Source organism: Xenopus laevis, chromosome 1S, assembly GCF_017654675.1.
Source record: "Xenopus laevis strain J_2021 chromosome 1S, Xenopus_laevis_v10.1, whole genome shotgun sequence".
Lineage (NCBI taxonomy): Eukaryota > Metazoa > Chordata > Amphibia > Anura > Pipidae > Xenopus > Xenopus laevis.
This window is the reverse complement of record NC_054372.1, coordinates 196,164,995-196,180,239: the sequence shown is the minus strand read 5'-3', so window position 1 is coordinate 196,180,239 and position 15,245 is coordinate 196,164,995. Positions and strand designations below refer to the sequence as shown.

General features: G+C 42.9%; 1 protein-coding gene across 2 annotated transcripts in view; it reads left to right on the top strand.

Annotated features, from left to right (window-relative positions):
- The window catches only part of pik3c3.S (phosphatidylinositol 3-kinase catalytic subunit type 3 S homeolog), a 135,822-nt gene that overhangs the window by 51,869 nt on the left and 68,708 nt on the right, over positions 1-15,245 (top strand). For both annotated transcript variants that reach the window (XM_041580659.1, XM_041580657.1), the window contains 5 exons: positions 28-133; positions 2,704-2,820; positions 4,853-4,984; positions 11,101-11,229; positions 13,669-13,738. In XM_041580659.1, coding sequence (XP_041436593.1) covers positions 28-133; positions 2,704-2,820; positions 4,853-4,984; positions 11,101-11,229; positions 13,669-13,738 — 554 coding nt within the window. The remainder of the gene's footprint in view (positions 1-27; positions 134-2,703; positions 2,821-4,852; positions 4,985-11,100; positions 11,230-13,668; positions 13,739-15,245) is intronic.

Sequence of the window (15,245 nt, the reverse complement as noted above, 5' to 3'; positions counted from 1 at the left end):
TGTGTTTCTTCCCTTCTCTTACATTAGGTATGTTATAGTGGAATGTGAGGATCAGGACACCCAGCTGAGAGACCCAAAGACTCACGAAATGTACCTGAATGTGATGAGAAGATTTAGTCAGGCCTTACTGAAGGTGAGCACACAATAAGCTATACCCTCATACTGTACTGTCTAAGGGAATCAATATGGCACCTCCTCCACCCATATGTATAAATACAAATATACAGAGAAGGAATGTTCTGGGCACACAATAAGCTATACCCTCATACTGTACTGTCTAAGGGAATCAATATGGCACCTCCTCCTCCCATATGTATAAATACAAATATACAGAGAAGGAATGTTCTGGGCACACAATAAGCTATACCCTCATACTGTACTGTCTAAGGGAATCAATATGGCACCTCCTCCTCCCATATGTATAAATACAAATATACAGAGAAGGAATGTTCTGGGCACACAATAAGCTATACCCTCATACTGTACTGTCTAAGGGAATCAATATGGCACCTCCTCCTCCCATATGTATAAATACAAATATACAGAGAAGGAATGTTCTGGGCACACAATAAGCTATACCCTCATACTGTTCTGTCTAAGGGAATCAATATGGCACCTCCTCCTCCCATATGTATAAATACAAATATACAGAGAAGGAATGTTCTGGGCACACAATAAGCTATACCCTCATACTGTACTGTCTAAGGGAATCAATATGGCACCTCCCTCCTTCCATATGTATAAATACAAATATACAGAGAAGGAATGTTCTGGGCACACAATAAGCTATACCCTCATACTGTACTGTCTAAGGGAATCAATATGGCACCTCCTCCTCCCATATGTATAAATACAAATATACAGAGAAGGAATGTTCTGGGCACACAATAAGGTATACCCTCATACTGTACTGTCTAAGGGAATCAATATGGCACCTCCTCCTCCCATATGTATAAATACAAATATACAGAGAAGGAATGTTCTGGGCACACAATAAGCTATACCCTCATACTGTACTGTCTAAGGGAATCAATATGGCACCTCCTCCTCCCATATGTATAAATACAAATATACAGAGAAGGAATGTTCTGGGCACACAATAAGCTATACCCTCATACTGTTCTGTCTAAGGGAATCAATATGGCACCTCCTCCTCCCATATGTATAAATACAAATATACAGAGAAGGAATGTTCTGGGCACACAATAAGCTATACCCTCATACTGTACTGTCTAAGGGAATCAATATGGCACCTCCCTCCTTCCATATGTATAAATACAAATATACAGAGAAGGAATGTTCTGGGCACACAATAAGCTATACCCTCATACTGTACTGTCTAAGGGAATCAATATGGCACCTCCTCCTCCCATATGTATAAATACAAATATACAGAGAAGGAATGTTCTGGGCACACAATAAGGTATACCCTCATACTGTACTGTCTAAGGGAATCAATATGGCACCTCCTCCTCCCATATGTATAAATACAAATATACAGAGAAGGAATGTTCTGGGCACACAATAAGCTATACCCTCATACTGTACTGTCTAAGGGAATCAATATGGCACCTCCTCCTCCCATATGTATAAATACAAATATACAGAGAAGGAATGTTCTGGGCACACAATAAGCTATACCCTCATACTGTACTGTCTAAGGGAATCAATATGGCACCTCCTCCTCCCATATGTATAAATACAAATATACAGAGAAGGAATGTTCTGGGCACACAATAAGCTATACCCTCATACTGTACTGTCTAAGGGAATCAATATGGCACCTCCTCCTCCCATATGTATAAATACAAATATACAGAGAAGGAATGTTCTGGGCACACAATAAGCTATACCCTCATACTGTACTGTCTAAGGGAATCAATATGGCACCTCCTCCTCCCATATGTATAAATACAAATATACAGAGAAGGAATGTTCTGGGCACACAATAAGCTATACCCTCATACTGTACTGTCTAAGGGAATCAATATGGCACCTCCTCCTCCCATATGTATAAATACAAATATACAGAGAAGGAATGTTCTGGGCACGCAATAAGCTATACCCTCATACTGTACTGTCTAAGGGAATCAATATGGCACCTCCTCCTCCCATATGTATAAATACAAATATACAGAGAAGGAATGTTCTGGGCACACAATAAGCTATACCCTCATACTGTACTGTCTAAGGGAATCAATATGGCACCTCCTCCTCCCATATGTATAAATACAAATATACAGAGAAGGAATGTTCTGGGCACGCAATAAGCTATACCCTCATACTGTACTGTCTAAGGGAATCAATATGGCACCTCCTCCTCCCATATGTATAAATACAAATATACAGAGAAGGAATGTTCTGGGCATACAATAAGCTATACCCTCATACTGTACTGTCTAAGGGAATCAATATGGCAGCTTCCATGTCTAGGTTATCTTTCTGCTTGCCTTTTCTGAGACATAAATACCCCAGTATAAGATCATCAGCTGCTGTTGATAATGAATGATGTTTCTCGTGTTTCTGTCTTTGTGGCCTGTCATAGCAGAAGCCACACGTTGGCAGTGAGCCAGTTACAGGCTTTAGTTTGCCAGCGTTACGTATGTGCCAGTGAACAAGGGGGGCAGAGTTGTAGTGCTGTATAATATGGGGTGAATCAAGAGACTTGGGCAATATAACACTTGTTCCCATTCTGTCACTCAGGGTGATAAGTCGGTCAGGGTGATGCGCTCTCTTCTTGCCACACAGCAAACGTTTGTAGACAGACTTGTCTATCTGATGAAGGCCGTGCAGCGTGAAAGTGGCAATCGTAAGAAGAAGGTAAAGCTTCTCCTCTTTTACAATGTGTAATCCTTCCCCTATCTATCAACCCGAACCTTGTACCGGGCCTGGCTGTGCTGCACTTTTTGAAATAGCCCAACCCCTCTTGCCATCGCCAAAGCAGTCCCAATGAGCCAAAGCAGTCTCGAAGAGCTGAAGCAGTCCCGAAGAGCTGAAGCAGTCCCGAAGAGCGTCCAGAAGAGCTGAAGCAGTCCAGAAGAGCCGAAGCAGTCCCGAAGAGAGTCCACAAGAGCCGAAGAAGTCCAGAAGAGCCAAAGCAGTCCAGAAGAGCGTTCAGAAGAGCCGAAGCAGTCCAGAAGAGCCGAAGCAGTTCCGAAGAGCATCCAGAAGAGCCGAAGAGCGTCCAGAAGAGCCGAAGCAGTCCAGAAGAGCGTTCAGAAGAGCCGAAGCAGTCCCGAAGAGAGTCCAGAAGAGCTGAAGCAGTCCAGAAGAGCCGAAGCAGTCCAGAAGAGCATTCAGAAGAGCCGAAGCAGTCCCGAAGAGGGTCCAGAAGACTGAAGCAGTCCAGAGGAGCGTTCAGAAGAGCCAAAGCAGTCCAGAAGAGCGTTCAGAAGAGCCGAAGCAGTCCCGAAGAGCCAAAGTCCCGAAAGGAGTCAGAGCCACGAAAGGAGACGAAGTTGAAGTCCTGAAGCCATGAGTTTAGTTTTTTTTTTATTAAACCCCTGGCCACCAATGTATTATTTTAATACTCTATAGGCCCCTGAGATCAATGTCTTTTTTAAAAAAATTATTCTGCGCCAATGCTTCTTTTTTTTTTAAAAAAACTCATGGGAGGCCCTGGCACCAATGTGTTTTTTTTTTTAACTTATAGGGGGACCCTGGTCACCAATTATTGTTTTTGACTTGTAGGGGGGCCCTGACCACCAATGTTTTTTTTTTAAAAAACTTTTATGGGGGCCCTGGAGCCAAAGTTTTGGTTTTTTTTAACTTATGACAGGGCCCTGACCAACAACCGTTTTTAGCGCTGATCTCTGTGTAGTCTTTTAACTGTGTCGTGGGGCTTGGGGGCCAAGGTGGGCGGTTCCCAGGGGGCCCAGAAAATGTTGTTGTATTGGGCCCTGTGATTTGTAATGGCGGCCCTGGGCACTATGAGCTGCTAGTGTATTATTTGTATGGGGATCCGCTAGTACATGCAGCAATTCAATGTACCTTCATGGTCAATCATTTCAGAATAACACTGGGCACTAGTGATGGGCAAATGTCTCCCGTTTCGCAAAAAAATTAGCGAATTCCCCGCGGAATTCACCAATTATTTGCGAAAGTTGAAAGTTGAAAATTGACACCTGCGTCAATTTTGACGCCAGCGGTAAAGTCAATGGATGTCCGAATAGTGTTGACGCACACCGATTTTGACACAAGTGACTTTTCGGACACGCGTCCAACATTTTTTTACTGAGACAAATTTTCCCTGGTAAATTTTTGCTGGAGTTTCACAAATTTATTGCCCGGTGGTGAAACGTGGAAATTTGCTGCAAATTTGTGCCAGGCGAATTTATTCGCCCATCACTTCTGGGGTGGGGTATGTGAGTTAAGGCAGGACTACATGGCCGATTCAGCCACGATCCGTCGCGCTGCGCAAAATCGCAGGCGTCACGTCGGATGCAACGGAAAGAAGGTAAGTAATGGCAGTGTCGCGTTGTTGATGCGTCACGACTGTCGGATGCAGACGCATCAACAACGCGACACGATCCAACACTGCCATTACTTACCTTGTTTCCGTTGCATCCGACGTGACGCCTGCGATTTTGCACAGCGCTTCGGATTGCGGCTGAATCGCCCATGTAGTCCTGCCCTGCGTGCACTGCTTGTACAGGTGGGTGTTGGGTCTTTCTCTGCGTGCAGTTAATGTTGCCACTAGGGGGCAGGAACCCTTAGGATAAATATCTACTTTATGCAAAGTGGGAGCCGACCCCAAAGGGCTACTGTGCTATCAGACATATACAACAGCCTGATGCCGTGGAGGAGTGATTACTGTCACATTAATAATAATAATTCCTTTTTATCTTATTAGAATGAGAGGCTCCAGGCCTTACTGGGTGACAATGAGAAGATGAATCTGTCAGAGTTTGAGCCAATCCCTCTGCCTCTAGAGCCACAAGTGAAAATCCGGGGGATCATTCCAGAAAAGGCCACGCTGTTCAAGGTTAGTGAAATGATTTGTACTGATCATAATAACATGAAACATCTGTAGGTAAGTGAGGGAACTTTTCTGGTTCTGTTGTGCACATTCCTCCCACTTCTGCCCCCCTTTTTTTTAGTAGGCCTTACCATTTTGTGGTGCTTTTATTTGGGACCATTTTGCAGGGGATCTACCCTAAAAAATATTGTTTTGACGAGAACATTCTGCTTTAATGGGGTTGTTCACCTTTAAATCAACTGTTAGTATGATGTAGAGAGGGATATTCTGAGACAATTTGCAATTGGTTTTCATTTTTTATCATTTGTGGTTTTTGACTTATTTAGCTTTTTATTCAGCAACTCTGCAGTTTCAGTAATTTCAGCATTCGGGTTGCTGGGTCCAAATTCCCCATAGCAACCATGCATTGATTTGAATAAGAGATGGGAATATGAATAGGAGAGGCCTGAATAGAAAGATGAGTAATAAAAAGTAACAATAAATGTGTAGCCTTACAGAGCATTTGTTTTTAGATGAGGTCAGTGACCCCCATTTCAAAGCTGAGAAGAATCCAAAGAAAAAGACAAATAACTAAAAAACTATGAAAAATAAATAATGAAGACCAATTGAAGTTGCTTAAAATTGGCCATTCTATAACATACTAAAAGTTAATTCAAAGGTGAACCACCCCTTTAACTAGCTATATGGTTACCGGACCGTATTCATATCTTAAAGGGAAACTGTCATGCTTTTTATGGAGTTGTTTTTAGTAAATAACATGCAAATAATTCACTGCTGGGAGGGGGTGTTATCACTCCAACTTGCAGTACAGCAGTAAAGAGTGAAGTTTAACAGAGGACACGTCACATGACTAAGGGAAACCTGGGAAACTAACAATATGTCTAGCCCATGTCACTGCCCAGAATTAGACAACTTGTTATCCACAAAAACCCCACACTGCCATTTAGTGCCATTTATCAACATTGAACCTCATTTTCCAGTTTGCTGCCCAGTTTTCCAGTTTAGACAAATCACTGTGCAAAGTGGCAGCATCCTGCATGGAACCTATAGTTCTGCACAATTTAGTCTCCTTTCACAAAGGCCTTCTTGATCTTCACTTCCTGAAGTTGTAGAATTAGACTTAGGGCTTCTTCTTCCTCCTCCCCCTCCTCCCATTCTTCCTCCTCTTCTTTCTCATCCTCTTATTCCTCTTCTTATTCTTCTTGCTGTAAGTTTGAGTAGCCTTCTTGATCTTCACTTCCTGATGTTGTATCATTAGGCTGAGGGCTTCCTCTTCTTCCTCCTCCTCTTCTTCTTCCTCCTCCTCTTCTTCCTCTTCTTATTCTTGCTGTGAGTTTGAGTAGCCTTCATGATCTTCACTTCCTATGTTGTAGCATTAGGCTGAGGGCTTCCTCCTCCTCCTATCCCTCCCCTTCTCCCTCCTCTTCTTCCTCTTCCTCCTCCTGCTATTCTTGTTCCTCTTCTTCTCCTCCTCTTCTTCTTCCTCCTCTTCTTCCTCTTCTTATTCTTGCTGTGAGTTTGAGTAGCCTTCATGATCTTCACTTCCTATGTTGTAGCATTAGGCTGAGGGCTTCCTCCTCCTCCTATCCCTCCCCTTCTCCCTCCTCTTCTTCCTCTTCCTCCTCCTGCTATTCTTGTTCCTCTTCTTCTTCCCCTCCTCTTCTTCTTCCTCCTCTTCTTCCTCTTCTTATTCTTGCTGTGAGTTTGAGTAGCCTTCATGATCTTCACTTCCTATGTTGTAGCATTAGGCTGAGGGCTTCCTCCTCCTCCTATCCCTCCTCTTCTTCCTCTTCCTCTTCCTCCTCCTGCTATTGTTGTTCCTCTTCTTCTCCTCCTCTTCTTCCTCTTCTTATTCTTGCTGTGAGTTTGAGTAGCCTTCATGATCTTCACTTCCTATGTTGTAGCATTAGGCTGAGGGCTTCCTCCTCCTCCTATCCCTCCCCTTCTCCCTCCTCTTCTTCCTCTTCCTCCTCCTGCTATTGTTGTTCCTCTTCTTCTCCTCCTCTTCTTCTTCCTCCTCTTCTTCCTCTTCTTATTCTTGCTGTGAGTTTGAGTAGCCTTCATGATCTTCACTTCCTATGTTGTAGCATTAGGCTGAGGGCTTCCTCCTCCTCCTATCCCTCCCCTTCTCCCTCCTCTTCTTCCTCTTCCTCCTCCTGCTATTGTTGTTCCTCTTCTTCTCCTCCTCTTCTTCTTCCTCCTCTTCTTCCTCTTCTTATTCTTGCTGTGAGTTTGAGTAGCCTTCATGATCTTCACTTCCTATGTTGTAGCATTAGGCTGAGGGCTTCCTCCTCCTCCTATCCCTCCCCTTCTCCCTCCTCTTCTTCCTCTTCCTGCTATTCTTGTTCCTCTTCTTCTCCTCCTCTTCTTCTTCCTCCTCTTCTTCCTCTTCTTATTCTTGCTGTGAGTTTGAGTAGCCTTCATGATCTTCACTTCCTATGTTGTAGCATTAGGCTGAGGGCTTCCTCCACCTCCTATCCCTCCCCTTCTCCCTCCTCTTCTTCCTCTTCCTCCTCCTGCTATTCTTGTTCCTCTTCTTCTCCTCCTCTTCTTCTTCCTCCTCTTCTTCCTCTTCTTATTCTTGCTGTGAGTTTGAGTAGCCTTCATGATCTTCACTTCCTATGTTGTAGCATTAGGCTGAGGGCTTCCTCCTATCCCTCCCCTTCTCCCTCCTCTTCTTCCTCTTCCTCCTCCTGCTATTCTTGTTCCTCTTCTTCTTCCCCTCCTCTTCTTCCTCTTCTTATTCTTGCTGTGAGTTTGAGTAGCCTTCATGATCTTCACTTCCTGACGTTGTAGCATTAGGCTGAGGGCTTCTCCTTCTTCGTCCTCTTCATCCTCCTCTTCTTCCTCGTCCCCCTCCTCCTCTTCCTCCTCCTCCTATTCTTCCTCCTCTTTCTCCTCCTCTTTCTCCTCCCCTTCCTCCTCTTCTTCCTCTTCTACTTCCTTCTCTTCCTCCTCCTCTTCTTCCTCCTCTTCTTGCTGTGAGTTTGAGTAGCAGAAGGGTCATTATTTAGTAGAGTCAGTATAGAGCCCCACAGGTGTATTTCAGTAGGTCTCCGTTTCCATTCTGTAAATACAATGATCCACCAACTTTCCATCATAACCCAATAAAGAGACAGTTGATGGGACACCTTCTCATGTACGGCAGCCATTTCTACGTTTTACTGTCAGTAACGAGGGAACTTGGGAGCCAGTGAAGCATAAAACCCCGTGTCATGAATCCAATAGGCAGCAGAGTGTGAGGATTAGTCCTCCCAGGGATTCAGCAATGTTATTTTTCAAACTGACAGCGGGGGCTTCAAACTGTGAAAAATTACGTGCCGTGGCTTTGGATCATTTTTTCTGCTGTCGGTGTGGAGCCTTAATATTGTCTCTATATCTGTGTGATGTGACTTGTGAGATCAGATCAGTGTCAGCTCTTTGCAACTTGTATATGATTGTCATCCTCATAAGAACACATTCGTAATAAAATCCTATGTAGCAGCAATCTTTACTAAAAACCATTACACATTGGCTTTAAAAAGAAAATTATATATATATATATATATATATATATATATATATATATATATAATATATATATATATATATATATATATATATATATATATATATATATATATATATAGAATTGTTTTGTGGTGTCCGCACTCCTTAGCTTGTGAACTCGAGGTGCACGATCAATAAATCATACATAGAGGTTGGAAGGATCAGCACACTCCATTTTGCGATGAAAAAAAGTGTTTTTTTATTAAACACACATAACTCCAACGGTTCGGTTTATCCTTGATAAAGGTTTTTTTTCATCGCAAAATGGAGTGTGCTGATCCTTCCAACCTCTATATATATATATATATATATATATTATTTATTTATTTATTTTAACTAAGAATCAACTTGGTTTACAAGTAACTAGTCCTGTTGTGTTGCTTTGAGACACAGACGATATGGCGCGTTATGCCTGAGCCTGTTCTGGGGTATTTAGTGTTGGAGTTTGGTCTATTAACCCAAGGTTAAAGGGGTTGTTCATCTTTGAGTTAACTGTTAGTATGATGTAGAGAGTGATATTCTAAGACTATTTCATTTTCATTTTTTATTATTTGTGATTTTTGAGTTATTTAGCTTTTTATTCAGCAGTTTGCAATTTTAGCCCTCTGGTTGCTAGGGTCCAAATTACCCTAGCAACCATACATTGATTTGAATAAGAGACTGGAATATAAATATTAGAAGCCTGAATATAAAGATAAGTCATCAAAAGTAGCAATAACAATAACCCTTATTTGCACATTCAGAACAAAAATTCACCAATTGTGAACAATCATTTGTCGAGTTCATCTGTCCAGAGATTTATAGGCACCGTGGGGGTACAAGAGCTGTCTCTGGGTCTCCCCATGGGGTGCAGCATTTGTATGTCTATGGGGTAAATTCACTAACCTCCGAAAATTCGCTCACAGCGCAACGCTTCACCAGGCGTAGATTCGCCAAGACAACGCTAATTCAATAAAATCCGAAGTCGCACCCAGGGCGCCGAACAATGGCGAAGTTTCGCTAGCGTTGCCTAATTTGCATACGGCGGGAAGTCGAATGGACGTATATGTTGCAGCAAATACATTACATTACACAAGCCCAGGGAACCTTAAAGGAAAACTATACCCCCCAAACAATGTAGGTCTCTATTAAAAGATACTGAGTAAAACAGCTCATGTGTAAAACCCTGCTTCATGTAAATGAACCATTATCATAATAATATACTTTTTTAGTAGTATGTGCCATTGGGTAATCATAAATAGAAAATTGCCATTTTAAAAAACAAGGGCCGCCCCCTGAGATCGTAAGATTCACTGTGCACACAAACAAACCACATGTAAGGTCACATGAGCCAATTAACAGACAGAGTTGTGTCTTTTGCTTCCACACTTCTTCCTGTTACAGTTAGAGCTGCAGTATTTCTGGTCAGGTGATCTCTTCCTGTTACAGTTAGAGCCGCAGTATTTCTGGTCAGGTGATCTCTGAGGCAGCACAGAGACCATCACGAAATGGTGGTTCAAGGCAAGAGATGTAAAAGGGCAATATTTATGTAAATATATATTCCAGTTTGGTAAGATTCTTTAATATGTCATTCAATTTGATATAAACTATCTGTTGCTTAAGTATTCATTTGGGGGTATAGTTTTCCTTTAATAAAGACAATAGAGTTGTTATACTGCCCTACACATGAGCCCACTGTATAGTTTATGTGCCATATGTTAGAAAATGTACCGGGGGAAGCCGGTCACCCCCAAAAAAATTTACGCTATTTTTCGCTATAACCCTGAAAAAGAAACTCCTGTCTACTCTATTGCACTTCGCCTGGTCTCAGCGCAAGAGGTAACGTTCAGTAAAATTTGCATCTTAGTGAATTTGCGTAGTAACGTCCATTCACCAGAGAGCAAATCCGCCTGCCGTAAGAGTGCAAAGTACCGTTAGAGTCTGTCTCCTTCGCTAGCGAAGTTACGCCGGCGACCGGTGGAAAATCGGCAAAGTATGGAAATGACGTCACCCTTGCGAATTTTTACCCCCATTAGTAACTTCGCCCTTTAGTAAATTTGCCCCTATTTGTATAGTGTGTGGATAAGCAGCCTCTCCCTGCACAACCCCTTTATGAAGCGTTGGGGAGCAGTACCATTGCTTGGGCACTACAATTGTTGCCTTTAGGGCCAAGCAGTTGCTCCTGGGCCAATGGCCTTTGAAGGCTGTGCTCTGTGCCTTGATAATTGAGTGCTGAGTGCATTGGGCATGAAGCAGCCCTTTTGTATGCATGGACTAAGTACAGGGATGGGCTAAGTACAGGGATGGGCTAAGTACAGGGATGGGCTAAGTACAGGGATGGGCTAAGTACAGGGATGGGCTAAGTACAGGGATGGGCTAAGTACAGGGATGGGCGGCACCTTGTAGCCCCTGGCACTGGCCGGCCTGTGTGTCTGAATGATGGGAACAAATCCCGTTTTGGCAGTAACAAGCAGCAGAACATAGAGCAGGTCCATATAATCCATAACCAGCCTCTGTATCCATGTCATGTAGTGACTAGTCATGGCACTACTATAACCCACATACAACCGCTAATGCACCCGTTCCTCCCGCAGAGCGCCCTCATGCCGGCCAAGCTCTACTTTAAGACCGAAGACGGAGGCAAGTACCCCGTTATATTCAAAAACGGAGATGATTTACGGCAAGATCAGCTGATTCTACAGATTATTTCCCTGATGGATAAGGTGAGGCTCAGAATGCAAGGAGTTGTCTGAAATAAAGCACCAGCATATTCCATGGCGCCGTACAATAAAAAGACATTTACTATACATTAAGCACGCAACGGGTCTGGAAACCCGTTATCCAGAAAGCTCTGAATTATGAAAAGGCCATCTCCCATAGACTTAATTATAATCAAATACAAATTTTTCGAAAAAATTGCCTTTTTCTCTTTAATAATAAAACAGTCGCTTGTACTTGATCCCAACTAAGATATAATTAATCCTTATTGGAAGCAAAACCAGCCTATTGGGATTATTTCAGGTTTATATGATTTTCTAGTAGAAAAAATTATGGAAAGATCTGTTATCTGGGAAACCCCAGGTCCCGAGCATTCTGGATAACAGGTCCCATACCTGTATTGTCAATATGGAAGGTCAAGTGCTTATTGTGTAGGGGTACAACTTTTAGCTGGTTATACAGTAAGTCTTGTCCTTTCCCGCTCTGCTTTTGGAAGGGCTGTATTTTAGGCAACTAGACCTTATGGGTTTTTATTTTATGCTTATGTATATCATATTTATATTTGTTATACAAATATTCGAAAGATTGCTCCAGTGAGAGACAGGGGGAGTATGTGCAGGACCACCATTGGGGGGAAATGAGGCACATGGAGGGATTACACTAAGTCAATGGGTCTGGGTGTATCATAGGTGAGGTTTCAGCTTAATGGGGCATAGCTCATTAGTTGCAATATTGGCTAATACTGATATTGGCGAATCCTGATGAATAAAGAACTAAAGCCTAAGTAAAGAAGTAGGTAGAAATGTTGTACATGATGTTTTGTGCTTCTGTACCAGCCGAAGGCAATCACAGCCCTTTAGCAGTAAAGATCTGTGTCTCCAAAGATGCCCCAGTAGCTCCCCATCTTCTTTTCTGCTGATTCACTGCACATGCTCTGTGCTGCTGTCACTTACTGAGCTTAGGGACCCACTCACAATATACAGTACACATAGAATAGAAATGTCACAATATAAGGCTGATTAGTAATTAATACACATAATTACTACATGGCAGCACAGAAACCAGTGCAATTAGCATCAGAATTGAATAATCAGCAAACCTGTAGCATCAGCTTATATTACAGCCAGGGAAGCTCATTTTCTGCTGGATAATTAGTGACGAGCCCTAAGCTTAGCTTCTCAACAGCCAATCAGAGCCCACTGAGCATGTGAGTGTCACAGACACTTTCCAAGATGGTGACCCCCTGTGACAAGTTTGAAGTCCTGGATCATTGCTGCTATTGACAAGCTCAAACTTTAGCCTCGTGCAATGAGTTCACTATATAAAATATGCCATTTTTAACCATGTTCATTGTTAGGATTTAGTTGTCCTTTAATGGATGACTTTGCACCCCTGAATCCCAGCCGTCTACAGACTCAGAAAGTGACATGATGTACAAACTTTTTTTTTTTTTTTTTTTAAAAAAAAAAATATTATTATTTAATTGATCATTACCTCTAACTATGAATTGGAACCAACCAGAATCGATACCAGAACAATCTTGTATCATTAATAAAAGCTGCTAGAGAAAAGGTTAATCACTGAGAATTGAATCACTGCAATCTTTACATCCTCTCGCTATTAAAGTTACAGAGGACAGCAATGGGGGGATAAACTATTAAAGGAGAAGGAAAGACGCTCTTTACTTGGGGGTGCTACTATCACCCGTTTCATCCAGCGAGCAACACGGAGCTTCCATCTTCTTCTTTCTTCTCGAGGCTGCTCATGCTCAGTAGAGCGAAAAGCTGAACAAAGACGTCACTATTTCATTCTACTGCGTTTGCGTCTGCCCTGGGGAATTTGAAGAAAGAAGAAGGAAGAGGATCGCTCTATGGTGCTCATTGGATTATCTTTCCTTCTACTTTAAAATCCACCCCAAGTGACCTCTATGACAGGGGCCTGAGGTTAACACCCTCTCTTAAGGTGGCCATAGACACACAGATCCTATCGTATGAATCGAGGATTCGTACGATTTTCGGATCGTGTGTGGGGAGTGCCGACAGCTTTCGTCCGGCTGAGATCGGTCGTTTGGTCGATCGGACAGGTTTGATTTTGACCCGACCAATCCCGCCGGAGTCCATGGCACATCGTAATCGGATTGTTCCGCCATACGGCCGAACAATCAGATTACCCCCGATATAGCCATGCTCGTTAATGGCATATCGGGGAAAGATCCACTCGTTTTGCGATGTCGCCAAACGAGCGGATCTTTGCGTCTATAGCCACCTTTACACCCAAGCCATAAATTGGTCTTTTGGGAGACAATAGGTCCCTCTCATCCCCTTGGTGATTGTCTTAGTGCGTCCATACAGGTTACCTAGTGTATTTAGATCATTGTGACATAGGAAGATGAAGAACAATTAAAGGGAAACTATTACTTACTGTCCATGTCTTGCCTCCGCCAGCTCCTGCGCAAGGAGAACCTGGATCTGAAACTGACGCCATACAAAGTTCTGGCAACGAGCACGAAGCACGGTAATGTTTGTATTGAAACCTTCTCGCTTCTCCCGTATTGAAACCTTCTCGCTCCTCCCTCGCCTGCAGCCGCGCTGACTGTCCCAGGCCTATGGCACACGCTGCACTTGTGCTCCATTCTGCCAACAGGTGTGAGCGCTGACAGACTCCAATTTAGCCTTAAGTAGCACAACAATAAAAGTCACCATTTGCCGTGTTTGTGCTAAATGGCACAATTCCGTTTTTGAAGTGCAGCCAATCACTGGCCACATATAGGCTAGCAGTTCTAGGTATAGCTGAGCTGGAAGGGGCAGCTCAAGTACATGTACAAAGCCTTCTACTGGGGCATTTTAAACACTAGACGCTCTAGTTGTGCCGTATTGAATTCTGTCCCAGTGGTTCCGTGTATAGGAGTGCCGGTCCCACCAAAATTAGCAAGACAAAAGTGGAAAATAGGCCGCACCGCAAACCGCGAAAATCCATTTTATTTGTGGCTATTAACAAACACAAGGACAAGTAGGCACATCATCAACTGACGCGTTTCAGACACATCCAGATGCATCTGCTTGTCCTCATGTTTTTTAAAGGAAAACGGTACCCCCCAAACAATGTAGGTCTTTATAAAAAGATATTGCATAAAACAACTCATGTAAAACCCTGCTTCGTGTATCATAATAATATACTTTTTAGTAGTATGTGTCATTGGGTAATCATAAATAGAAAATTGTCATTTTAAAAAACAAGGGCTGCCCCCTGGGACCGTAGGATTCATGGTGCACACAAACATACCAACAAACCATACATGTTAGGTCACATGAGCCAATTAACAGACAGAATTGTGTCTTTTGCTTCCACACTTCTTCCTGTTACAGTTAGAGCTGCAGTATTTCTGGTCAGGTGATCTCTTCCTGTTACAGTTAGAGCTGCAGTATTTCTGGTCAGGTGATCTCTTCCTGTTACTGTTAGAGCTGCAGTATTTCTGGTCAGGTGATCTCTTCCTTTTACAGTTAGAGCTGCAGTATTTCTGGTCAGGTGATCTCTTCCTGTTACAGTTAGAGCTGCAGTATTTCTGGTCAGGTGATCTCTTCCTGTTACAGTTAGAGCTGCAGTATTTCTGGTCAGGTGATCTCTTCCTGTTACAGTTAGAGCTGCAGTATTTCTGGTCAGGTGATCTCTTCCTGTTACAGTTAGAGCTGCAGTATTTCTGGTCAGGTGATCTCTTCCTGTTACAGTTAGAGCTGCAGTATTTCTGGTCAGGTGATCTCTTCCTGTTACAGTTAGAGCTGCAGTATTTCTGGTCAGTTGATCTCTTCCTGTTACTGTTAGAGCTGCAGTATTTCTGGTCAGGTGATCTCTTCCTGTTACAGTTAGAGCTGCAGTATTTCTGGTCAGGTGATCTCTTCCTGTTACAGTTAGAGCCGCAGTATTTCTGGTCAGGTGATCTCTGAGGCAGCACAGAGACCATCACGAAATGGTGGTTCAAGGCAAGAGATGTAAAAGGACAATATTTACTTAGTTTTCCTTTAAT